Source organism: Leuresthes tenuis, unplaced genomic scaffold (genome assembly GCF_036924035.1).
Source record: "Leuresthes tenuis unplaced genomic scaffold, fLeuTen1.0.hap1 SCAF_8, whole genome shotgun sequence".
Lineage (NCBI taxonomy): Eukaryota > Metazoa > Chordata > Actinopteri > Atheriniformes > Atherinopsidae > Leuresthes > Leuresthes tenuis.
Genome location: NW_027325362.1, coordinates 21840921 through 21867572, shown reverse-complemented (window position 1 = coordinate 21867572; position 26652 = coordinate 21840921). Strand labels below are relative to the sequence as shown.

General features: G+C 41.1%; 2 protein-coding genes across 3 annotated transcripts in view; one reads left to right on the top strand and one right to left on the bottom strand.

Moving 5' to 3' along the window:
- Positions 1-26652, bottom strand: part of opn3 (opsin 3) — a 200632-nt gene that overhangs the window by 170193 nt on the left and 3787 nt on the right. The window contains exons 3-4 of one of the 2 annotated variants that reach the window (XR_011917034.1): positions 20189-20440; positions 18797-19781 (exon numbers count right to left, since the gene is read on the bottom strand). Coding sequence is in view for 1 of the 2 variants with exons in the window: in XM_072391430.1 (XP_072247531.1) it covers positions 19509-19781; positions 20189-20440 (525 nt within the window). In the remaining variant the exon portion in view is untranslated. Of the gene's footprint in view, positions 1-18762; positions 19782-20188; positions 20441-26652 lie in introns of those variants that run through there. The other variant, XM_072391430.1, reaches the window with a different exon arrangement.
- kmo (kynurenine 3-monooxygenase) lies at positions 450-17833 on the top strand. Its single transcript, XM_072391412.1, has 15 exons — positions 450-652; positions 975-1044; positions 1222-1319; positions 1892-1981; positions 2482-2530; positions 5504-5591; positions 9298-9463; positions 9578-9649; positions 12939-13060; positions 13594-13741; positions 13819-13876; positions 13978-14060; positions 15752-15853; positions 15945-16004; positions 17306-17833. Exons 1-15 carry the CDS (start codon positions 590-592, stop codon positions 17450-17452), a joined length of 1416 nt encoding a protein of 471 aa, XP_072247513.1. The 5' UTR covers positions 450-589; the 3' UTR covers positions 17453-17833.

The following is a 26652-nucleotide window of genomic DNA, read 5'->3' as shown; positions in this document are numbered from 1 at the left end:
AGGTGTGACCTCCTGCGCTGTCCTCACCTTTCCACTAGATGGCGACAGATTGCTTTGCTTGTGTATTTAAATAACATCAATTTAATACGTCACCTGTCATGTGAGGTAGGACCAGCAGTCTGTTACACAAGTGATCTTCTCAGGCGAACACTGAAGAACATTTCCTGTAACAAAATGTTCATTCTCACATGCTTCGAATCCACTTCGGAACAAAAACATATAGCTGTAATTATTAATGATTTTATCACCTATCAATATGTAAATATATCCAAAAGGCATTTTTAATTGTTCTCTAACCATAGCAGTACAGTCCTCTTATTTGCCCCAAACATGTTGTCTGAAATCACAGCTGATAACAGGTTTGGGCTTTTTGACCCCAAAACGAGCTGTTAGAAGCTGCTCGGAGTGCCCCGTGTTATCTGTTGTTCCTGTTTGCACTGAAAGGGGAACTGATTATCACAGTGACATTCGTGAGATTCCAACAAGATCCACCGCGCTCCTCCTCTTTTAAATCTTAACCCAACTGTGTTGTTAATCACTTTCCCCCGGACACTGAGTGGGTTAGACCCTCCAGATTATCCCGAGCGACATGGAGGAATCAGCAGGCAGACAGGCCAAAAGGAAAGTTGTAGCAGTGGTGGGCGGTGGTTTGGTAAGAAAAGAAAATGAAAGTGAATTATTAATTCACCCCTCATGTGGTCTCTTGTATTATATTATTGCAAATGTGGCCTGATTTTCCACGGAAACCCATTTCTTGTGAAGGGATTGGTTGTGCAAAGCATTGCTCTTTTGCAATGTGGTGAAAGAATCAGAGTTTATAAGTGTATAGGTGGGGAAAAGGTCACTGATGAGTTATGACTCTGGAGCTTGTACTGTAATAATATTGAACAGCAACCACTAGCAAGTATTGCATGACTGCGTAAACTTCTGATCAGGGTGAGGTTTTCAATGCATTTCTCCTCACCTCTCTCCAGGTTGGGGCCCTGAACGCCTGCTTCTTTGCCAAAAGAGGCTTTGAGGTGGAAGTCTTTGAAATGAGGGAAGGTAGCGTTGGGAGCTCTTTTTAAACCCTACTTTTCAAAGGAAATAACACTGGCACATCACACCCCAGTCTCAAAGAAATGCACCAGCACATACACTGCATTATTCCTGAACTGTACGTGCACCCTTACACACAAGTTTCCCAAACCTTAAGTCTAATGATTGTGTGTTTTTGGCCAGATATCCGAAAAGCCAAAATCGTGAGGGGGAGAAGCATCAACCTGGCCTTGTCTCACAGAGGCCGGCAAGCGCTGAAAAGTGTTGGAATGGAGGAGAAGGTATGCTGACTGAATGGTTTTACCATTTGTTAAGTGGAGAGGAGATAAACTGTATGGTTTATCTATGATACAAGACTGGTTCCACCACATATTAAACGCATAAGTCTAAGATTTTCTGTTGATTTATGATAATGAAATATTGAATATGAGGCCATGCCCTGGGGAATGAACCACGATGCTTTCTTGGCTCGCAGTCCGCTTTGGCAAGTGAGATCAGCAGTCTTTTCCAGTCGGTCCGCATTCGCTGCACTGAGCTTGTTAAGCACGCCTTGGGGTTCTGCGTCAGCCCTTTTCTTCACACTTGCATGAGTTTTCAGCATGACAACATCAGGCCTGCTTATTTTGCCAGGTTTTCACCGGTGCATTCAAGGGCAGATGCAAAAAGTAACAACGGTGTTAAGCAACCACGACTGCCGTAGCTGAGTTACCGTGGCGAGATGTCCTTCTTCCTTTCATTTTCATCAACACACTTGTCAATGCAGACCACAACATCATGTGGAGTTATCTGTCCTGATTTGTTCTGCCTGTCTGTTTTGATGGGTGTTAAAAATCTTTTTTCTTTCTTTGCTCAGATCGTGTCAAAGGGAATCCCCATGCACGCAAGAATGATCCATTCACTGAATGGGAAACAGTCTCCAATCCCCTATGGAAAGAAAGGCCAGGTAAGCCGACCATTTTTGACTTGTCACCTCCCTGTCGACTGCAAAACTACGAGCTGTTGGATTTATCGTTTATTGGGTAGTGTTTCATTGAAAATATATTTATATAACACTGCAAATACTGAAAAATCACCACAGTTGCTTAAATGAGCTCATAAAGATATAATTTTAGATCCCTGACAACTCTCTTTCTTAACTAAATGGAGGTTAGAATGATAACTGTAAAATGTGTGCCTGCTATTTGTATGTAGGGTGAGTTTTGTCTTCAAGTTGTTGCCATCGGTTTGGCGGAGGCTCCTCATCTCATTAGGGGACCTTCATGTTTAAAAGAAAACAAAGATGTTTAAAAAAAAAAAGAAGCCGTGCAGTATGTAGGAGTCATGAATTTATGGAGAGAAGCCTTCATTTAATTTCATCTTCATTTCAAATGAACACACTTAACTGTGACTGTGATGGAGAAGTTGTGACAAATCGCACTACATTGTAGATTGTTCTCCTTTCAGTACATCCTGTCTGTCGACCGCGCCAATCTGAACAAAGAGCTGCTAACAGGTAAGAATGCTAATGATGCCCTTGTGTAATTCAGCAAAAATTGCTGTGGCCTTTGAGTCAAAAGGCAATATCACAAAAAGAAAGAAAGAACAGAAGTGCCCTGAAATAACCACAGTCACAGTCCAACTGGGTGCTCTGAATTTCAAATGACAAATGAGAAAAGAAGCCTGAACAAAAAGCAGCCTGGTCAGATTATTACCAAGAACTGGTTGTGTAACTTTTACACACTGCACAGCGTGTCATCCCAAGAGTTCCCATATAATATCCTACAATTTTCTGCTTTGTATGATTCTAAAGCAGCATATTGAAGCAGATGATGTTTCCTGATAAAGGCAGAAACTGTAGTTCAGTTCACTGTAGCCTTGAACCATTCCAGCACCAAATCCTGAACCCTACCACAGTCTCACAGCAGCTCATTAAATCCACTGCTTCGTGTCTTGGGTTCTGTTTTCTCTTGTTCGTGACTTTCAGATAACGACATTTAGGAGACCTGTCACGGTCTATGGTCTTTTGATGCATTTTATGAAGTCGCTGTGGTTTTGAGTTCCTGCCGTAAACAATTCTGTGTTCAGATTTTTGGTTTCTAGTTTCTTAGCAAACTGGCTGTCTGACTTATTCAGTGGAGTCTGCCCTCTCTGTATTCTTGCGGTTACTTAATGTTGCCGTTTTGCACCAGGCTTTCAGTCACTGACTGCTCCCTCATGCCAGGTGCCTTCACCTTAGCTCCGTCTCTTGTGAGTTTTGAGTTTAGTTCCTTGTGTTTCCTGCCTCGGTGCTGCTTTTCATTAACTTTGAATAAAGTCCTAGTTTGACACCTGCCAGTTAGTCCGGACTGTGACAAATACAGTCTCAAGGTATTTCATGCAGCTGTCACAATAAAGAGTGTTTACCTCTTTTAAGAGTTGGAAAAAGTTTATATTGGGCAAGTGGACGATGTGCTTGGGGCAAATTACCATCATTCAGGAGCCTTAAGTTAATTTCCATTTCTATTCTTTTTTTCCCCTGCACTTTCTTTGTATTTTACATAATAAACTTCTATCTAAGCACTTATATATGAAATACCTTTGATCTCATTTGCTGTTTGGTTACATTCAGGCCCTGAAAACTGTGTTGCAACTACAGGTGGATTTGTTTCGGAATGCATCGATTGTGAAATTCTGGGCCAGTACAGACGTTAAAGTTAATTCAGCCTTTCATCAAACTGCCTCTGAATAAGCACAAATTCTTTTTACACAAATGTGTAAAACAAAAAAAAACCTTTATCATACTTTTCACACAAACTTTCACACAAACATTTTCAGTTCTTTGAAACTTCTTTGAAATCTTTTTGAGCCCAATAAGATTAAATGTCAATAAATCTTTCCAGTTTGAGGGCATATTCAATGCAAACAACCCAATAAATCTGTGCACCCCTTGATCTGGTTAGGAAAGGCATTGGGGTTTGCACTGAAATTCACATTCTTACAGCATTCACTGTTACACATTCTCTATTTTTTCATTGTTCTGGCCTCCCGGGTCATGAACACCTTCACTTTGAAATCCAGCGCAGGATACCACAGAAATAAAGCATTAGTGTCCATCAGCACATTAAAAATTATATTAGCATCATGCATGTTTCATGTTTTGCCCTGAGACCGAGTGGATAATGCACACTTTCGGTGTATAAATTAGTGTTATCCAAGGGTTGAAAGTCTCGAGTGGGAATTATAGCAGCCACAAAAAATTTCCAGAATGGACCAAAGAGAAGGATGCATCAGTTATAAAACACTTCTGTTGTCATATGCAATGCATTGTCTCATTGCGCAAATGACCTGTGTGTGATTCTACACCTGAGAGTGATTGATCAAAAGTTAAAAAATCTGTGGATAACTATCGTTATCTTTTGCAATGAAAGGAAAGGTGAAGGTGTGTCAAACAACGATTCACTGATGGTAGTCTTGATTAAAAAAAAGAAACCAAAAAAAATAAAAAACGAAATATGGATATCCTGATACACACATATATGTCACACATATGGTATAACGATTTGATCTCAGTTGATTTTCTAACTTGACATGCTGCAAGCAGCCCCACTGAGCATCGATATGTTGAAGAGACTCTAAAGGGGGGAGGATTTTCATGAGGGAAAACACAAAGTGCTTGCGCGGTACAATATCTTGATCTAGGTTAGTCTATACAACTGTCACGAATAAAATACCCTGGCAGCACGTAGGCCTTGAAGTCCCATACTCATGAGATGATGAATTAAGTATTTGTCCTCAGTATTTAATTCATTCAAAGACTTGGCACAAAGCTCCCAGTAAAGGACTCACTCTTTTTCTTCCCATCATTTGTCCTAATTTAGGCTGCTTGCTAGCAAACTGAGCTTCAACCACTACAGATCGTCCCTGTGCATGAGCTTCTTGACAGTCTTTAAAGTGCATGAGTGCATCAGGAAACTTCAGGGTACGCGTTTGTTTTTTAGCCAGAAGGCTTTTGCCTAATATTTAATGAGGAGCCTCAGCATAGTGTAGGTTTGGAGATAATGTGCGACAGCATGGCTCTGTCTTTAATTAGATTGCTGGATGTGCTGAAGGAGAGGCTGATTGTTGTCTCTTATCAGGACCGATCCAGGCTCCAGCAGTGAACATTGAGATAAAGAGATTTTTCAGTGTGACATCCCAAACACTGGTGTTCACACGGCCAGATACACTGACAGCTGTGTTACGCTTTTCGGGAGATTCATGCTGATTAGCACAAGGCTGCTTCCCCTTGACTTTGTGCAAAAACAGCGAGCCATTCATCCATTTTACTTACATTTTAACCCTCTGGGGTCTGAGCCCATTAATGAACTTCATGTGATCTGATCACACCAGTGTGATCATAGTCTGCCTTATATTTTTGATCATGTTTATATGTCTTATAACACTGCCGGTGTTGTGTCATGCTCACATCTGTAACACAAGCTCTTTTTGTGACGTCTCGCTCTCACAGAGGCAGAGACGTATCCAAACACAAAGCTGAACTTCGACCACAAACTGCAGGACTGGAGTGCTGAAACAGGGCTGATGACCTTTGTCAGGTAAATAGTAGCAGCTCTTACACGTGTGTTCCTAGGTACACACAGCATTACCGAAGAGGAGGATCTGCTCGTATGGATTTATTGATCATGTTCTCCCCTGGCTCTTCCATGTAAAGACACGTGGAGGCACGCGTGTTCAACTGCAGGGTCGGGGAAAGTGAATGACATGTTGTCTATGATGTTGCTGTGTGAGACGTTTTAGTCACTCTGCTTTAGTACGTAAACGTGACACAATTTACAGTCCATTTAACACTTAAACGCCTCCAGGTATTTTTTGGCTGTGGGGACTGCTGCAGTTAATTCATAATACTGTATGCGTGGCCACTCACTCTGTTACTCTATTTGTTTTAGTTCCCAAATTGAAATGAGTCTTATCTAAAATGTTGAAATATCCAATTAATGCCCATGCTGTCATTTCTGTTAATTTATTTTAATGCACGACAATGTGGATTATTGTGAATTACTGCAGCTATAACTAAGATAAACCCTTCAATCCACTATGATTAAATATGATTAGATGTTCGGGCATCAAACTTCACCCTGTGGTGCACCTCCCACATCCCTCTCCGAGTGGTTGCACTGTGAAATCTTACATTTGCTGCCTCCAGCCCATATAATTAAATATGCACTAAGAACCTTAGATAGCTGCATTTCCTCCTATACTTACTTGCCAGGAAATGCACAGATAGCCATCAGCATGAAATAGATGTAAATAAACTCCATTCTTTTCCTTGTCTGGGCTAAATTTGCTCTGATACTGTAAATCTAATAACATGCTAATGTGGAACTGTGAAATCACATCCCGTGACGCAGGTGAATACGTATAACAAGCTGACTGCCATTCCCTTTGTCACTGCAATCAGGAAATCAGACACTATGCTAAGTCCATTAATGGGTTTAATGGTTGCCGTGCACGTTTTCTATATATCTGTAACTTCCACGAGGAGATAAAGATGTCGTCGACAACATTAAATCTATTTAGTTATTATGTTTAAAACACTTTCTGGTGGCCTACCAATCTGTGACCACTTTGAATGACTCACCGCCTAACCTCGTCTGCCGCTGTGAGTCAACTCTGAGCTGGGGAGATAATGGAGAGGTGCTGTGCAAGTGCAGGGACAAAAAAGCAGACGTATGTCAGTTTTAGAACAGAGTTTTAGGGATTAGGATTAACAAACAGAATCACAAGTGTACGTGCCCCGGAATGTGCAGAGTGGAATTACAGATAAAAGAATTTGTCTCCTGCTATTACCCTCACCAGCAGTGCGGCTTTATGGATGGAAAAAAAGAGTCTCAAGTCCTCATATGAATATTTATTGGATGGATTGCCTATAAAATGTTGAATTTCCCAGTATTGTGATTTATGAAAAACAATATCTGTTATTAGCTTCTTTTGCTAGAAGCATTAACTGCATTCATGGACATGAACAGTACTCTGTAACCATGCTTCCTGCTCAGGGAATGTCAACTAAAGGACCTTCCTGCAACATCATCAGTGACAATCACCTCATCACCCAAACACCAGAGATATCTGTTACTGCTGCTGTTATAATTTTAGCACCAAAAGCTAACATCGTTTGTTCTACGATGCCACTGGTATAGGAGCAGGTGGGCTGCGTGGCAGACAACATGTATAACTTGGAGAAAATGTTTGAGATATTCTGCCATTTCTAACCTTACAATGAATCGTGACTGAAAGCTCAGTCTCTATTGCTGCTTTTCCATCGCAGTCTTTGACTTTTTTCACCCTCTGACAATAGTAACATGGCATTTGAGAAGAAAATAGATGTTAGCTGCTGGAACAACACAGAATGCAAAATGTGAGGAGACGATGATACCAATATGCTGATTAGTGTATGATGTCATTGAGTGACATTTAGCAACTTATTTTTTATTTACCTACCTTACATAAGAAATTGTTGGCAAAACCACTTTATTAGACCTGAAGTGTCGTGATTAGTTCAGTTTAGCCCAATCCGACACAGTTGATAGTTCCCTTTGAATTGAGTGTTTCTGCACCCTGGGGTAAAAATCTTACTTAACATGACTGAATATCCTGTGCAGTCCACTTCACAAACCACTGAGAAATCAGAAAGCAGGCAGCGAAATTGTTACTAATAATTGTAACAGGTTGATATTTCATTCGAAGCACTTCTGTGCTGCAGCACAGCCTCACAGACTATAAACAGACTGCAGACCTAAAAGTAGAGTGGAAAAGTACAAAATCACCTCCTTCCTCATGGAATACTACCCATTGCAGAGTTCTAGTTAAGATGTATTTTATGCTTCGGAAGGTCTGTGAAATACCTTGGAAATTTGTAAAGTGGTGAAACAAAAAAATCGAATTTCCTCAGCCAAAAGAGTTCTGTTGCTTCCATTAATACCTCCTTTTGCAAAGGATGCATTGACTCATCACTTATTAAAAGGAAGGGCGTAATGCAATCCCTTAAAGTTCTCTTAAAAGTCATATGAAGTCCATCTTTAACCTGCAAGAAACGGCATGGTACAAATGAACAGGATGAATCATTTAATACAAAGTAGTCTATACGACTAAAGTCATCCCGCATCACAGCCATTTTTTTTCCATCGAGTTTTGACAACGCTAATTTTTCTGACTTTTTAACCATACCTCCACTAATTGCAAGTTGTATGTAGGCAAGACCACATAAATGTGTGTCTTAAAATTATATGTACGTTAACAGATATCATCTAATATCACTCACTATTAAAAGATTCTGTTTAATTACTGTTTAAGGCATCTATGCAGTGAAGGGGAGTTTATCTTTTTATTTCATTGGGACATTCAGCAGTTGTTCTAAATTTAGTCCCCAGTAAGATGGTGGCAGTATGAAAACCTTCTACAAGGGCACAGTTCCTGTCTTTGCATTCCATATGAGTTCAAACATTAATGGTGGTTCAAAGCCTTATACAGGCCTGAAGCAGATTATATCGTTATGTCTGTGGGGTGAAGAATAATTAAATCCAACCAAATTCATTTTACTTAAGATAACTGTAATGGTGCTGAAACAATTTATCAGTGCTAAACACCATTATGAGTTGTGCCAAGAAATCTTTCACTGAATATGGAATTCATAAAATGCACCAGCATCCACTGATACTCAGAGGTAAATCCGTGTATTACGACAGGAACCTTTTTCCATCTGATACAACTGACTCTGACCGAGGTAAGGTGGGAATACTGACCATGGCCGTTTAAAGCAGCCTTTAAAGGGCAGATGAACCAAAGAGTTCACAGCGCATCGCAGTTTGCAAAGGTGCTGACATCTGTGAGCACCGGCAATAGGTCATGTTACAGTGAATCATGAAAAGCTATGACCTCATTATTGTGTTATTCAAAAGTGAAAGTTGTTTTTTGTGTTATCACTTGGAAAAAAAGTTTTACATTTCGTGAGCCACTGCGCTGGAAAAGATTGAGTGTGAGAAAGGAAAGCTTAAACATACAGCTGTGTTATGGCAGGATTAAACCTGAGGCCAGTTGCCTGAGGGCTGTGCAATTACCGCACTCTCTCGAGCAGAGGAGTTATATAAAAACTGCTCGCGTCAGCCTGTGGAGACAGGTGTGGAGGTGGTGGGACTTCACTTCCACGACGCCTAATGAAATTCCAAAATGTTGCTTGTAGAATTATTCAGTGGATATGAGTATTTTTGAAAGATGAATTTGTCATGTCGCTGGTCCGCTTCTCAGGTCAGATGGATTCAAGAATCAGATTCAGGCAGACCTGATTGTAGGCTGTGATGGCGCTTTCTCTGCCATTCGCAAGCATTTCCTTCGTCGCAGCCGCTTCAACTTCAGCCAGACGTACATCCCTCACGGCTACATGGAGCTCACCATGCCACCCATCAATGGAGAGGTCAGTCTCCTGTTCAGTGGTGACAAACTGCTGGCATTGGCCTCACAATTTTTTCAGACCCCTGTTATTGTTGTCCTTTAGCCAATCTTATTTTCTCTCATGTCTCATCTCCAGTTTGCCATGAAGCCAAATTTTCTGCACATTTGGCCACGAAACACTTTCATGATGATCGCCCTGCCCAACCTGGTGAGTGCGAAATCACTTTTTCTCCTCTCATGTCTCTCGTTTAATTAAACTTTGTAAAAGTGTTTTTTTTTAATCTGTGAAATTATTACCTCATTAACTAGCTATTAGAGCGAGATAAAATCCTAATTATTTCAGAAAATCGAAGGATTCTAATGGATCTTTGGCATGTCCTCATAGAGTTAAGTTGACCCTCTCCACTGTCAGAGAAGCTTACGCATCAGAGTGCAAAATATCTTGGCTCCCTGAGGTTTACCCGACTTTTCAAACATCAGTTGTGTCCTCTTTTGTAAGGCTCCTCTCTCTGTCCCCCCCTGTCCCTTTTAATCCGACAATGATTTTTCTGCATGGCTGACTCAGCACAGTGTTTTTGCTCTTCTCAGTGAGACCAGGTTAAGACAGCTAGCTTTAGAGTGTTCCCACATTGTCACTTGCTATCCCAGTTGCCAGAAAGTCATTAAGATTGAGAAAGAGGAAAAATTTAAAATAAAGTATCCTTGCTGCTGTGGGTGTCATGGTAACAGTGACACTGTTAGAAGTTCCACTGGGAGCAATTTTCTGATGTTGATCGATGGCACCCACACAGATGGGGGATAATGATATGCCCACAACCTCAGAGAACTTCCACCTATCACTTAGTAGGGGTGGAGTTTAGCATTTTAATTGATAATGGAAAATTCTGGGAGATTATTAAAAAATGTAAGTGAATTTGTATTAAAAGGCACATAATGTATGGTGTATCCACTGAACCACGGGATGTATTTATATATGTCGGCTGTACCTTCATTAGATCTTTATCAATTAAATGCATAAACGATTTAGAGTTGATTCCAAATGTGGCTCTAGTGTTTAGATTTGCTTTTGCTGTGATCCTACAACATACGTTACAGTAGGAAGAACTCTCAGTGTCAGTGAAAAAGGTCATTGTTAGGCTACATAAAAATAAATCACATCCATCAGAGAGATGGCAGGAACACAAGGAGTGTCCAAATCAATAGTTTGTTACTTTCTGGGGGAAAAAATAACACGCTGGTGAGCTCAGCAACATGAAAAGGCCTGGATGTCCACGGAAAAGACAGCTGTGGTCGATGAACACTCTGTAGGAGGTAGACATATCTTTACCTAAGTCTTTTAGAAAGAGAGGACTTTTCAGAACAAACAGAGGGTTCACTTGAGGTTGAAAACCATTTATAATCCCCTAGAACTGAAAGGCTAGATAGGACCTAGCCAAAAATTATCTTAAAAAGCAGAACACAGATGAGAACCACATGCACCATACATTACCATCTCTACGACACATGGCACGATACACAACACGATAACATGGACATGGACAAGAGTGTGTATTGATGATTGGACAGAAGACCGAAGCAGCCATTTGATTCTGGGGGGGGGGGGGGGGGGGGGTTACAATTATACCATCTGCTCTGATTCAGCTAAATGCTGCAAAGTTGACCTTGTTGTACAGATGGACAGTGAATTTTTCCTAAGTGAAGTAGTTAATGTTCTGTAATAGCGAAGTCAGTCATCTTATCTAAACCCAGTCCAGCTGCTTTTTACTTCCTGAGGTCGAAACGAAAGACGACAAACAGCAGCCGAAGCCGGCATAAAAGCATCACAGAATAGGAAACCCATTATCCTGTGATCTCAGTAGACTCCACAGCGAATAATGAGACTTAGATGAATTGCTTCAATTGGTAACCAGCAGGTGAATTAGTGTTTCAAAAAAGAACAAGATATAATGTTCAAGTTGAATGAATCCATAGAAGTGAACTGCTGTCACCAAGCCAGAAGCAAAACTTTGTATCATCTGACAGACAAAATACTCCTAATAAGGTTTTACGTTATTAAATGAACAGGTTATTCATGGTTATATTAATTTGAGAATGAAGGTTCGACATATCAAAAAGCTGTTTATCCAGTTTTTCAGCCCATATTAATTACACAGTATAGCTGTAGCTTGACTATGTCACAACAAACAGCTAAAATAACGAAGATTCTTTCACTTTTAAAGTACTTGCAGACTTGCCGGTGTGATATTGCAAAATGACCATTCTTCGTGATAGATCATTTTAGTTTTGGTACATTAAGTGTAATTAATATGCTGTCCCATCTGGCACATGAGCTCATTCTTCAATAGCTGCTTAAACGTGGTTTACATTTTGCCTGTGTTCTTATCACATTGAACAAAAATGTGTTATTCAGCACACAACAAGCATCAGCATGTTCCATTGTACATCCAGCTTGTACAATTAAAATTAAACAAGAAATCCAAAAGCCGGAGGGCTTGCTCTCAAAGTAAGTTACATGTTTTGAAGTTTCTTGGCCGCAGCAGCCAAGACTAAAGAGAACAAGACTAAATTAAGAAACAAAAAGCTGAAATTACGAAAATGGCTCTGAGTTGCTGTGATGGACTGGCGACCTGTCCAGGCTGTATCCTGCCTCTCGCCCAAATGACAGCTGGGATAGACTCCAGCACTCCAGAAAATAGTTGGATAGATGGATTCCCAGCTGAATTTATTGTGAACTTTGACTTTGTTGTTAGCTCTGTTGTCATGACAAGTGGGCTACTATGTATTTGATGAAAAAAAAACGACTTGGTTTATGTACTCTTCTCCCACTCTACGCTATTTAAAATTGTAGTTATTTTAATTGAATAATATTACTTTTAGTTAAGTTGGAAAAATCTAACTGAGATCAAAGATATTTTTTTGCATGAGTATCTGAGCCAAGAGAGCAGCATCAGTTCATTGTAGTTACAACACACATACAGACATTTAAATCATTTATTTATCTACATAAATAAATGCACAAGCGTTATGCAAAGTTTACATTAGATTAAATGTGAGAATACACTAATGAGTCCATTACCCTAACCCACCAGCAATATCTAAACATCACAAGTCAGAAAAGACTAGATAAATCAGACAAGATTAAAATGTGTACATCTTAAAGTTTTTTTAACCTTTAAATTACGCAAAATTGGTTTGAATTCATAATGGTGAGCTCAGCTTCTTTAAACGATTTTGAAGCTGAATAATTACAAAGGGAGTAAGACTAACCTTGTAAGTGAGAAAATATCAATGAATGAGAGGATTTTTGGTGGGTAATCCTCTGGCCTGATAAATGAAAACAAAGCAAACACAGTGGAAGGCAGCTGCTAAACACAGTGAACAACACTGCACATCCTCTACACATCGTAGTGATTAACAGTGTCGCCACGTGCTTAAATAAAGCCTACATGCCCTCATTTCCAACATGGCCGTGCACTCTGTTTATTTTCCCAATTCAGGACAAGACATTCACCTGTACCCTCTTCATGCCCTTTGATGAGTTTGAGAAGATCACCACAGGAGATGAAGTCATTGAGTTTTTCCAGAAATACTTCCCTGACGCCATCCCACTAATCGGAGTGTAAGTGACCTTCTCGCCCTCCACTCCCTACGACTCTCCCGTTGCTCATCTCTGTTTCCTCTTTTCTGCCCCTCTGCGTTTATCTCGTCATTCAGCCTGCAAATGCATCCTCAAAAACACCTTCAGTTCCCATTGCCCCATGGCCACATCCAAAGTCATGATCTATGAAGTGTGAAATTGCAGACCAAGACTCACATGAACTCCATCCTTCAGGTTTTAATTTGAGGTGAATCATATGTTGTGGGTGACGGAGAGATGGGGGTGGGGGGGTTGCAGAGATGCTTGAGGTTTTTGTTCACTCACCTCCATGAGCTGACTTTATCCAGACTGTTGAAGCATAAACAGCTGATTAAATGCTTTCATTCCCTTTTTTATCTATATAAACAAAGGCAGATAGAGCAAGCCTGTTTTAGAAAACTCAGATGTGGGAGCTGCTTCTGTCTGCAGAGTCTGTTGTTTAGAAAAAGCCATCAGATCTGATCATTTGCTCAAACTAAGTTTGGAATTGTTTTGTTTCTATTTGTGCTTTGCAGAGATGCTCTCAAGAGAGATTACTTCCAACTGCCTGCGCAGGCCATGGTGTCTGTTAAGTGCTCCCCATATCATATTGGTGACAAATGTGTCCTCATGGGAGATGCAGCCCACGCTGTGGTGCCTTTCTATGGGCAGGGAATGAACGCTGTAAGTAACACTAAACGGAGAAGAAAAAGGCACAAGTGAATTGCATGGAGACTCACTCATTCATTCATGCTTTGTAGGGCTTTGAGGATTGCATTGTCTTTGATGAAATAATGGAACAGTTCAATGAGGATTTCAGTAAGTGCCTTTTAAATGGATAAAAAGAGAAAAGGCGAAGCAGAGAAAAAGCTGACTACACATAAGAAAATCTATCTCTTGCCCTTCGTTTACCTGCCCAGGTGCCGTACTGTCCGAGTATACCAGGGTGCGGGTTCCAGACGACCACGCAATTGCAGACCTGGCCATGTACAACTACGTTGAGGTAATTTGTATTTCTTTTACATGTCTAATACACATTGTATTTTAAATGCACATCTTCATGCAGCGTTGCAACTGTCAAAGTAGGCGCATTTACACCACTTTTGGTCTTTTGGTTAGAAAAATAGAATAAGATAGAGCCTCCTTGTGTGGAATTTGCATGTTCTTCTCGTGCATTTGTGGGTTCTCGCTGGGTAATCCGGTTTCCTGCATTCTGTATATACTGTATTTTCATATTACACAGCATCCCACCCTTTTTTTAAATAGTGGGTTGTAAACCATTGTGAAATATATGTACCTGCACAAGTTTAATTTCTTTCCCATCTTTTGCTAAGAATTGGTGTTAGACAGTTCTCTTAATTGATCCTTTAAATATAAAGACGTTGCATCTGAACTGAATACATTTGGCAATGAAAGCAACAGTAAAGATGATTTTATTTTTTTTCCGAAAGTAAAAGTGAGACAGTTGTCAGTTAGAAGAGAAAAGGAAATCCGTTTTATTTTCGGTCTGATGTTATGAATGTTCACGAACAGAATAAAAACTTCTGAGTGGAAAAAAGTAACAGAAACAATTACCTCAAATTCAGAGCAAATCGGCCATGCATGTGTAAAATACAAGCAAGATGCAAAGAAAAACCACAGTGTTGCTCACACAGCCCACAAAGAACAGCTATGTTAAACCCGAAGCGGTCCATAACTGCTTTGATCATCTTTTCACAGAATATTAGAGTCATCTCAAAGTGCACTCGTTAAAGTCTCATTAGCAAGGTTATCAATCAATGCCAGAGCAGCAGTCCCTACGAGTAGTTGCTATGCGCCGTTGTAGTAATTATAGCACCCACCGTTAATAAAGCCACACCATAAGATCTGACAATCCGAAAAGATTCACCATCATACTGAGAAAGCTCTGTGAAACGTTCAGCTTGGCCTTATGTTAGATAAGCTTCCCTCTTTTCCCATTTACCATTAACTAAATTTGCTCTAAAAAGTCTGAAGAAGGTGGGACTCACCGCTCATTCTTTTTGCACAGAAAAAAACATACACAAGGTTTTTGTGTGTACTCGTTGTTTATGCATCTGACACCTGGTGTTTTGATGTTTTCTGGTGCACATGATGTCATTGGGCTTTTGGATGGCGTTGACAGCTTTAATTCAGCACCTACAGCCAAAAAGAATGGTGAATTGTCAGAATCTGAAAATACATAATTAGAGCACTTCGACACATTTGACATCCAACTGGCTTTATTTAGTCTTCTGCTCATTAAAAGTCATGCAATCCAGTGATTCTTTATTTCACTGCCATTGTCGTTACAGATCTTAAAACTGATTTGTACCAGCGTAATATCCAACTATTGCAGCTGTTCAATCAAACTGAGACTATTCGATGTTGCATCTTTCATGCAGGTTTAAGGTGCCTCGCAGAAGACTGATAAGCAGAATAGAAGACAATCAAGCGTAAACAGAGAGATGACAATTAGATTAAGAAACTAAAAAAATAGAAACTAAAAAAAAATTTGAATGGCAAAACAAAAAAGAAAAACCAAATTTATATTAAAAAAAGTTTTAATTGGAAAAAAACCCCAACCAACCCCAGTCAAATACCAGTTTTATGAGTTTTACGTTGAAAGATTTCAACACGACAGGATGTCGGACAGACGGTTCATCTTGTTACCTTATTTGTTATTTTACTCTCTAGATGCGCGCGCATGTCAACTCCAAATGGTTCCTTTTCAGAAAGCATGTTGATAACATCCTCCACGTCCTCATGCCAAAGACAATAATTCCACTCTACACAATGGTAAGTATGTCACCAACAGATTGACTGCAGTCGCATCCCTTTGTCAACTCCAAAAAAAGTCAGTGTTATGTTTTTGTTCCTCTGTCGTTAGGTGACTTTCACCAGGACCAGATACCATGAAGCTGTGGAGCGCTGGCATTGGCAAGACAAAGTAAAACACTATGAGATAATGTTTTTCTTTTTTCTCTTTATGTTCTTATATTTCTTTCTCCCTCTATATGCTTTACTTCTTGGGGGACTTTTCATACCTGTCAGCATTTCCTGAAATGGAAAAACGGAGCTCTGAGGAAAAGGCAGGCAGACAGTCTGTATCTTTACTAAGTGTAGTGTAAATACACACAAATAAATGAGAAAAATCTTTTGTAACGTTCACAGTTACAGCAACAGCAGACTCACAACAACAGTAGGTAGAGGAGAATAGCTTACTAGGAATAGCTTTGCTTTAGCATAGCACAAAGGCATGTCTGTAGTATCTTAGTCTTGTTTTCTAAATGTTTTTGGACATTGATTTGGACTTTGATCTCACAGAATGATCTAATGGAAGAAGTTTTCTTACAATCTAATTAGGCTAAATTGGCTACATTTTGACGCCAGTCTTCCATCGGACATTAGACACTTATCTAGCACTGTCTAAGCAGAGTTTCCCAGACCTCTGTTTCCCCAGCCAGCTCCTTCAGCTTTCCGAAGGACAGTTAGTCTAAGTCACAGTTGTACATAGCTGTGGCCATAGGGTGGTTGATTGATTGCAATTCAACCAAAACCAAATGGTGGATGCCCGAGGTGAAGGGAGCCATCAGGCCCACAGAGCTTGGGTAGAGGCAGTTACCAGGTAGTTTCAGAAGCAAAAAGTTGGATTTTGGTGAGGCTGTGTAAAATTATTTTTCGGTTGGCCTCTGAGGGATTCTGGTAAACCACTGAAAGCTTCAGGCGGAGGAAGCAGTGTTTTGCCAACACTGCTGCTGACCGCAGCTGGGGATATAGTCTGGCACTGGAAAGAATAGCTTCAGGATCTTCTAACCCAATTGATGTGTCGTCCACAATGGAAGCGGAGGAAGAGAAGTTTGGCGGGGACTCATCAATTCCCGGGGCTGAGGTTGCTGAGGGAGTGAAACAATTTAAAGAGGTCCTGGATGTTTTTGGACTGTCGTGGTTGGCACCCCTTGACTGCGCCTAGAAATTCCGTCCATAAAGCTTTTGAACAGAATCAGTAACAAAGGGCAGACCTGGCCGAATCCATCTCATTCTGGAAACGAGTCCTACTTCCCGTCAGCAATGCAAATGAAGCTCTCACTCTGCTTGTACAGACCATGTGTTGCAAAAGCAGATGATAATTTCCTCAAAATGCTATTTATGTACTGACCTTGTGATGGTATGAAGAACAAGAAAGTGTGTGCACCAAGCTCCCAAAACTGAATCCACGGCAATTTGTTTATTTTTTTCATTTCTGCACAGGTGATAAACCGAGGCCTGCTGTTCAGTGGTGCAGTAGCTGTTTTGGGAGGCTCCTACCTGCTCATTAAAAATCCTCCAGATATCAGCAAGCTCATCATCCCCGCTGAGAAAATGTGGAACAGGATTTTGGCTCTAAAGACCCCCTGAGCTCTGGCACCATTATGGATCTGACAGACAGGTGCAGTGAATGGAGCGATCACTGAAACGAACCGAGGGGCGTCCCGATTTAATTAAATTTTGATTAAGTCATCTAGCTCACAATGAAAGCTCTGTCAGGCAAATGTCTATCCTGTATTAATGACTCACTTAACTCATAGAAGTGGTCGTGATTAACAAGATTTTGCAACATTTAATCAGTGATGAAGCAATAATTGTTAGTCTCAAGGAGCCCACCAGGGGAAACTTGCAGCCTTTTGATTAGATTGCAACAAAGTCTACAGTATTATGCTTTCAGACAGGATCGAAGATACATGTGTGAGTTTATATAGCTCTTTCTACACGTGCAAATAAATTTTACCTTTCCTCAAAGTTTCTATTGGATTTTTTCTTTGGTTTCTAACAACATTTGTTTTTCATAATGAAGCTGCTATAATTTGGATTGGGGTGGCCTGTGGCAGGGCAACATTTATATATTTTGTGCAAATATCTACCTTTGAACATAATCTGCAAATGTGCACTAGAAAAAAAAAAAATTCTAAATGGGTTATCCAACTTCGAACTCAGATGGAACAGACCATCATTCCCTTCTGGTCGATCCATTTTCAACAGGGGTGGGGGGCTGAGCCTATTACAGGTGTCATTAGGTGAGAGGTAGAGTACACAGCCAGCCCATCACAGGGCCCTTCCAGTCCATCATTTCCTTGTAGTCCAATGAGAATTGTTGCATTCATGTCTCATCACATAAAACATTTATTTTTTATTAACTTTCAAGTTGATTCATTTTCATCGTGTCTTATTCCTCATAAGATATAGATACAGCATCTCTGTATTTGTGTTTAAAGTGCCAGAGTTTGTAGCTTTTACTAATCTCTATCGAGTGAAAAAGCCACCAGTGACAGAGCAGGGGAACGTCAGGGGCCGGCCGCATTTCAGCAGGGGCCACTGCCTCTCTGGTCCTGCCCATCTAGTTGGAAATGATGTAAATGTGCTTTGTGGTGACGTCAACAAGTGAAGGATGAGAAACCTGGACTTCCTTTGGTATGACTCTGGAACTCTGCAGACCTTTTCCTTGCATGAAAAACAATCCAACACACCAAAGAAATCTCAGAAGTATAATGTCCTTTCTTAAACAAGCTGTGTTAGCCAAACATACATGAGATATTTTGACGTCCTCACAGATGGATAGAATTAGAGTAAGTTTTTCCTTAATTTCCAGTCTTTATGGTAAGCAAACTGTCTCCTTACTGTGATGCTGGCCTGCCATAAACTAAACAGAAAAAAAACCAAGAGACTCACACTCACAGTGAAAAGGGTTTTTATTAGCTTCATCACTTTTAGATTCATCACATCTATTCTTAGCTGACAGCCCAGGAGGTTATAAACAGAGTGGCTCGCTCAAGTATATGGACTCCCCATTCTCATCTCCTCTTACCTAATTGCACTCCTGTAGTGTTTCGTACATATAATTCCATCAAATTACGTTTCACAGTGACTACTCTCGGCACACTGAATGTTGAAATGAGATGAGATAAGGTGCACAAACCAGGTAGCTAAAAATAGGATCTCTTAATGGAATCCATACACAGTAAAGTCATGTTCTATGGCTAAAAATCTAAGGCTTTACACACTTGCAGTTGGGTACCAACCAAAAAAAAACAACAAAAAAAAACAAAAGAATTCTGCTATCACATGTTTATCCAAACTCATGTAAATAACTGGCCTGTAAATACTCAACACAGTCCTGCAGTTGTAACACGTACTGCCTGGCAGAGAAACATACAACTAGTTGTTAACTACATCATTAAGTATTAAATGTCACCACAGCTGATGTTTGGTGAGGGTGCAACACTTTCATACGACCCAAACGGTTTAGCAGAGAACTTGGGTGGAAAGTTGGGTATTTACACTCAGTTGTAAAAAGTCTGGAACTGCGTATAGACACAGAAGCATCCAGGGAGGTCAGATAGGATTATTTTGGCTTGGAATTGCATGTTAGGTCATAAGGCATACTGAGTGGTAGGGTGACAAGTCCAGTTCTTGTGGTTCACAATGGCCTGACTTGAATGACATTACCCTGCAAAGAATCTCCATCTTTGGAGGAGACGTCAAAGTGCTGGAAGTCATCGCCGGTGATGATGAAGACGATGGAGGAGGAATTGAAGGTGACCCTCTTCTTGGGTCGCTCCCTTGTGCCGCATGCACTGGACACGACGATTGGTCGGATGGGGCGCTCGACCGGAGCCAGGGGGCGCTCTTTGAGGTTGCGCTGCAGCCAAGAGAGCCTCGAACAGAGCAGCTGCAGGAAACAGCGCCGGAACTGGGAGAGGACGAGGAGGAGGGGAGAGAAAAGAGGATGAGGTTAACACAGGGATGAAATAGCAACCTTTTCTTGCTCATTCGGTTGCCAATATCACAAGATATCATCCTGTGACAGCTCCGCTTCCACACGCATAATAATTACAGTATATATAATGAGGCTTGGATAATAGAAAACCTGCATACATATTCTCAAAATTGTATTTGAGTGAAAAACTGAAGCAAAATAAATGGTGAACTTTTAACCCAACATTAAATACCAACAGAAAGTGGCTAATTACAATAAATAACATCTCCGCTAAGCTACAGAGAACAAGCAGGCTTGAGGGTTACATATTATTCACAATTACATACAACTGACAACTCCTCCCAATAAAAAAAAACACAAAAAGCTCTTTGATTACAAACCTTTCTGCTCATGAAGACATAGATGAGGGGGTTGTATGCAGTGCTTGACTTGGCAAAGAATGAGGGGATGATGGCCACTGTGGGGGAGACCATGCTCTTCCTGCCGAAGGCCTCCATCATGGACACGATCGCATAGGGCGTCCAACACACCAGGAAGCAGGATATCATCAGGAGAAACATTGCGGCCACCTTCTTCTCGTAGCGCAAGATCTTGATGATCTGAACCGTCTGGAGGTCTTGGATGGAGCGCAGCTAGAAGAAATGGGAGAGTCAGCTGACTAGAGGGTTGCTGGATCTCATCAATGTTAGCGGTGAGCTAATCTGGGCAGCACCATGGTTGTCAACAGTGAGAGGAAAGTGGGGAGTGAAGAAAAGTTTCTCATAACACACACTAAAGCCAAGATTCTTGGCGAACGTTGAGTTCCCGTTGTTTTCTCAAAAGGCTGAACTAATGTAGAGTCTGATTAGGTTCGTTGTAAGACGTTTTTCCACGACACTTCAACGCTGAGGGCTTGTCAGTGTGTGTCTTTGATCTTGGTCATGTGGTGAGCCAAAATGTGGCTTGTTTGTGTGCATTCAACCGGCACAGAATCGGATAAATCTTTGAATAACCGACCATCTACCGTTCACGGCCATTCGGCTGAAAGCCCAATTCTGTTCTCTTGAAGTGTGGGGATGCCAAGGTGCTTGTTGGTGTTTGTTCATGTTTTAATCCCAAAATAAAAGTGTTTGTCAAAAACGACAGGATGCATCTCTGTAACCCTCTTTAAAGCCGATCTAGTGTACAGAGATTATCAGACTTGACAATGACTCTTGTTTGTGCCTGCTATTGAGGATAAAGCTGTTAAAGATAAGATAACGATCATAAGATAATTCAATGATAATAATTACAGGCCCATTCCTTGAGACAGCAACCTGTCAAAGGAATAGGTAAACAACTGCAGATTCAAATCTATACGTTTTTGTATGTTTTATTGATATCTCTTAAACCTTCTATCATATCAACCGTAGAGAGTTATTTACTGCTTCACAGACTATATATCACTATATATCACTGGTTTGCCAACAAAGACAGGGCCATAGTGTTTCAGTCCCTTTTGAGAACAGCAATGGTGTCAGACTGGAATGATATTTTATTCTTCACAGGGGCAAGCTGCCCACATAATTAAAAGCTTTAATTCACCAGTGATCCATATCATGTATGCAGATGATTTTGTGGTCTTTAGTCCAACTAGTGCTGACTTACAGCAGCTTCTTGCTGATTGCTGTGATAGTGTTTTGGAGTGGAACGTGCGCTTCTAAGAGTGTTACGGTCTGTAGATAAAAGAAGACAAATGCCCTAAAATTCAGTAGCTTTAATTTGACTGATAATCCTAATGTCAGTTAAGAAGGTTAAACATCTCAGACAGCAAATCCCAGAATCAGTGACAGATGATGAAGATATTTATGAGCAATGATCTATGCATAAGAAATTACTCCCAGGCAGGTTTGGTGCACTTACCAATGGAGTAAAGCTCCCTTTATTGAAGCCATGCTCTATACTGCACATATATAAGGAATTTCTGGAAAATCCAGCCTTCAGAGACCCTACCTCGCTTTGTAATGCCGGCCATTACAGAACACATTGAGAAGAGACGAGAAACCAACTTTTTGTTAGGCCTGGAAAGTTAAGGGTTTGAGACACTATTTTCTCTCAGCATGTCTGAAAGGCACCGGTGCAGACAGCTTTACAGCAAATCTATGAGACCTGGCAATGGGCTACAGGTCAGAATGGTTAGAGACTGAAGCAGATAAATCCCTGAGAATCCTAAACTGAAAGTTACTGCCTCTCTTATTGCAAAGAAACGTTTTTGTTTTTTTTAAAAGTCTGTACAAATAGGCACGAGTCCCAGTTCCAAAAGCCACACAGTGTTGCTTTAATTCTAAAATACAAGAAGCTTCGGCGAAAGGAAGAATCATTAAGAACCCGTCGTTTCTATAATCTCCTATTTTGGCGTCGGCTTGCACCAGCCCCATGGGATTAACCTTCTCCGGTGTGTGTTTGTGTGTGTGTGGAGCGAGTGGTCCGCATCACATGATCGTCCTCTAACGCTGAGACTGACCCTGCTTCATGACTGTCATTATTAAGATCATGATTAGATGGGCTACTGATCCAACCCTCGAGTCTAACTGAATACATTTCAGTCGCTCTTCAGAATGGCTTTGCTTTGGACTGAGCACGCCGGTTCTGGTCTCTTGTTGATTTTCCCATCGTAGTGATTTGCACTTTGGTGCCATAGCTATGTGCAACTTTCCTTTCCCCTCGTGAGACGGGGTCAACACATCTTGGTAATAACTCACAGCTCATGTAAACAACAGCTCAGTGATGGACTGAGTGACACTGCAGATTAGATGTACCATTTAGCTAAATTCATGAGATGATAAACAATCTATTTCCCAAACTCCCTTTTCTTATTTGTGAATTTTCAAGGCTTGCTTTTTAATTCACGGTTATGAAACACCACTCTTATTTCCATTTTAATGGTCTGTTGCCCTCCAGGTCTTCAGATGTCTATGATGAGATTTTTCTGGCTCTGGGAAAGCTGCCCAGCTAATCTTGTGTGAGACCAAAAAAATGCTCTGCTGCATTCAGAGTACTCCGTTCTGAAGATTTCCCTAAAATGCTGCAGTGTGTGTGTGAGGAGTCCTACCCAGGCCTCTGCTGCGTTGAGGGAGCTTCCTGCTGCTCTGCGCCCTGAGGAAGCGGCAGCTCACACTTCCAGCAGGGTTGTGAATATTTAAGGAGAGAAACTGTGATGCAGACAGACATGTGGGTCATCTGATGTGAATTGAGTTTTCGAGTTTCTCTTTCATTCGCACATTTGCTTTCATACGTGTTCCACCATTTCAGGAGCCGAATTCCATTCCTTACCCTCTTATCACCAACAATTTCCGGCCCGCTTAGAGCATGAGAAAGAAAGAGGGCACAGAGGAAAATATTGATGATAAATCCTGTAATTGCAACGCTCGGCCTGTTAAGGTCAAGGACTGTTTTGCATGAAAATGAAAGTCTGCAAGGTTCTGCGGCAGCAGAGAGAGATTTTGGATGAAAAGAAATAATATGATGAGTCTAAGAATTTGGAGCTACTTTGGAGCTTAAAGAGGTTTCAAGTGAAAGAAAAAGAGGTTACGCTGTGATGTGAGAAAGAACATCCTCTCTCAGTATATTAAAAAAAATCTCCTCACTGGCTCTTAAAATGGACATAAAACTTCAGATGAACTACAATTACAAACACATTACATCGTGTCATTATGTATGAAAGAAAAACGAAGCCAAAGTGTGGAAACACTGAAAAACTAAGTAGACCTCATTATTCAGTCGCTTATACAACCACCGTCAGCAGCAATAACTCCAAGTCATTATTTTCTGAATGATGTTTACAATCTCTCACATCATTGTGGAGGAATTTCAGCCTCCACTTTTCTTTTTTTTAACAATGCTACTTCAGATGATTGAAGTCTGTGGACGTTCGTTTACACACAGCTCTCATGGTGAGATCTGGACTTTGACTGGATCATTGCAACAGCTTGATTTACAGCTTTAGCTGGGCAGGTGGCCACATTTGATTCGTGGCTGACTCTGAGACTGCAAGATGCCGTGGCAGCCTGTCCAAACAAGCCATACCCGTTGCGTCTTTTTCCCCCCAATTCTGCTATCGTAACATTTAACATGCCAACTTTGGCCTGCAGAGTTCCCGTAGAGGAACTGCGGGTTCTCTAGAGGCCCGCAGTTCCTCTGTGCATTGCACAGCCTGACCTTGGGGTGAAACTCCTGGGGTGTCCACTCCTTTGATGGTTGGCAACTGTCTTGAATGTTTTCCATACATGAATAATAATCTTTCTCACTGTAGATTGATGGACTCGAAATTGCTTGGAAATGACCTTATACTGACCCTTCCCAGATTGATGGGCGGCAACAGCTGCTTCTCTACGATCATTGCTGATGTCTTTGCTCCTTGGCACTTTGTTAACAATCCAGAGTAGCAAACTGCCAAAAGCCTGTGCTCTCACAGAGCAGCTCACATTAACTGATGAGCCGTCAAAGTGCATCTGATTAGCACCACCTGGCTGCTACTTCCTCCACAAGCGTGGAAAATATGCATGTTTCAAACTAAAAACTCACTTTTCAGCAAACTTTATACCACCTTCAAACAATGTGCCAATTCCCAGGGACCTGATTCCCCTTGTTCTTTTAAAATATACAGAAAAAAAAATGTACAGCTTTCTAATGATGACTCAGTGCATCCTCAAACTCACTTCCCAATATGATAAATAAGCCTTTTCTTGGAATAACAAGGCCACTTTTTGATGATGCTTAAAAAAATGTAACTTCAACAGAATAGTTAAAGAAAATAACTGCAATCAAACTTCGTATTCTGTCTATACTCCAACCCACAGTGCTGTGCAGCCTGCGTCTGGAATCCCTGGAGGTTGAGAGAGGGGGAGAGTAATGGCCACCCAACGGACATCGCAGCTTCAGTGCAGGTCTCCTGAGGCACATGCTATCTGCAGAGGCATGTGCCTCTCTGTGTTGCCCTGATCCACCTCAGCAGGCCTTTGTCTGCAGTTCTCCATCTGTCAGGCATTGCTGTGCACTCGGTGACATCACGCTCAGCGGCTTGCTCCGAGGTCTCAACGGACTTAATGCTGGGGTGCCCATGGAGGCTGTGTGCAATGTCCCTGTGCCTCCTGTCTTCCAGCCGCCCCTCGGTACATGACCTCAACACGGTGCTGTAGACTCCCCCTTGCTGTTCGTTGCACACCTCCAGGTACCCCCCCACACACTCTACTGGAACCGTGGGGGGTTTGGGGCCTCAGTGTGCCATCACAGAGAGGAATTTTCTAAATTTTTCCTGCTTTCTGCCATGTTGTTGTTTATGTGGGAAGTATCTAGCCTCAACTGCAGGAGCCAAAGGGGTGTGGCGGCGTATGAAAGTTAATTTTCCTTAAATGAAATCATTTTAAACCACAAATTTAATTCCAAAAATCTATTTATTGCTCATCTCTTGGAAGCAGTATGGGTGAACTTAGTTTTTCCTCGCGCTGCTTCAGCATTTTTGGTTTTCTTTCATGAATAATGACACACTACATGACATCCTGCGCATTTCACCTGAGGTTACAATCACTTCATTCTAAAAGCGAACGGGGACTACAGCATTTTTCTTTATTATACCCTTTTACGAAAAAACCCTCAAAAACACGAGTATTTCCTTTTTTCAGTCAAAACCTTAATGAAACTAAAGTGAGTCCAAATGTTCTTTCAGTGTGCTGTTCGTGATGAACTGAACAAAACATAAAAAATCACACAGACCTGAAAGCATTTCAGACGTCACTCTCATTTTGAGTTTTGCCACTGAAGACCGAGCAGTGTACACAGCTCTGAAGCGGTTCTTTCAGTGCTCTGTGTGATGACCTGACCTGGAAGTGAGTTGAAGTGGAAGTCCTGAAACAGATCAGTGCCAGGTCACATGTATGAACCGGGGCTCCAGAGGAACTTTTTCCACTAATGTGTCTCCCTACTTAAAAATGAAGGAGCACCAGCACAGAGCTGAGAAGCATCTGTTAAAAACCTCACCCGGCGCGACACATTTCATATCTACGGTAATTTTCATTTGAAATGTATTACTGATCAATGCTTTGGTATCAAAGCGCACAATTTACACGACTAACTATGTGCTGTCATAAGAAGGAAGTCACAACGTGTTGCTTTAAACTGATGAACTGAACGAATCCATTGAACTTGATGCTTTTCTTGATCTGAGGAAGTGAGGAAGCTTTCCAAACAAAGACCCAGGACAGGGTTTTCTTTGTTGTATTCTGTGTTTCAGACGCATAACATGTTTCACTTGTTGAAAGGTCTTGACCTCAGACAGCCAGTTCAGCACCTGGACTTCTTCTACTATGAAGCCATGCTGTTTTAATAAATGAAGCAAGCAGTTTAGCGCCGTCCTACTGAAATATGCAAGGCCTTCCCCAAAAACAGGTACAGTCTGGATGGGAGCATTTCCTCTGTAATATGTACATGCTTTTCAGCATTGATGGTGCCTTTCCAGATGTGTTCCAAAAAACAATCTCAAATGTCAATCCAATTTTCAGTCCATTTTAAATTAGATTTGGCATTTATTTAGGTTCTTCTTTGCACGATAGAGCTTTAAAGTGCAATTGTAGACAGCATAGTGATTTCTGGAAGTGTTCCTAAGCCCATGGCGAGATTTCCATTCCTTTGTTAACACAGTGCTGCCTGTAGGCCTGAAGATCTGTCACGGTACGTGGTGCGAGAAGGGAGGACCCAAATGTGGACTTCAAAGTAAAACTCAGATTTATTAACAAAACAAAAAGCACAAGGAAAGAACAAAAGACGCGGCTGAGCCGGATATCAAAAATCTTAACTTTGAAAAATAACAAGACAAAACAAGACTATACTA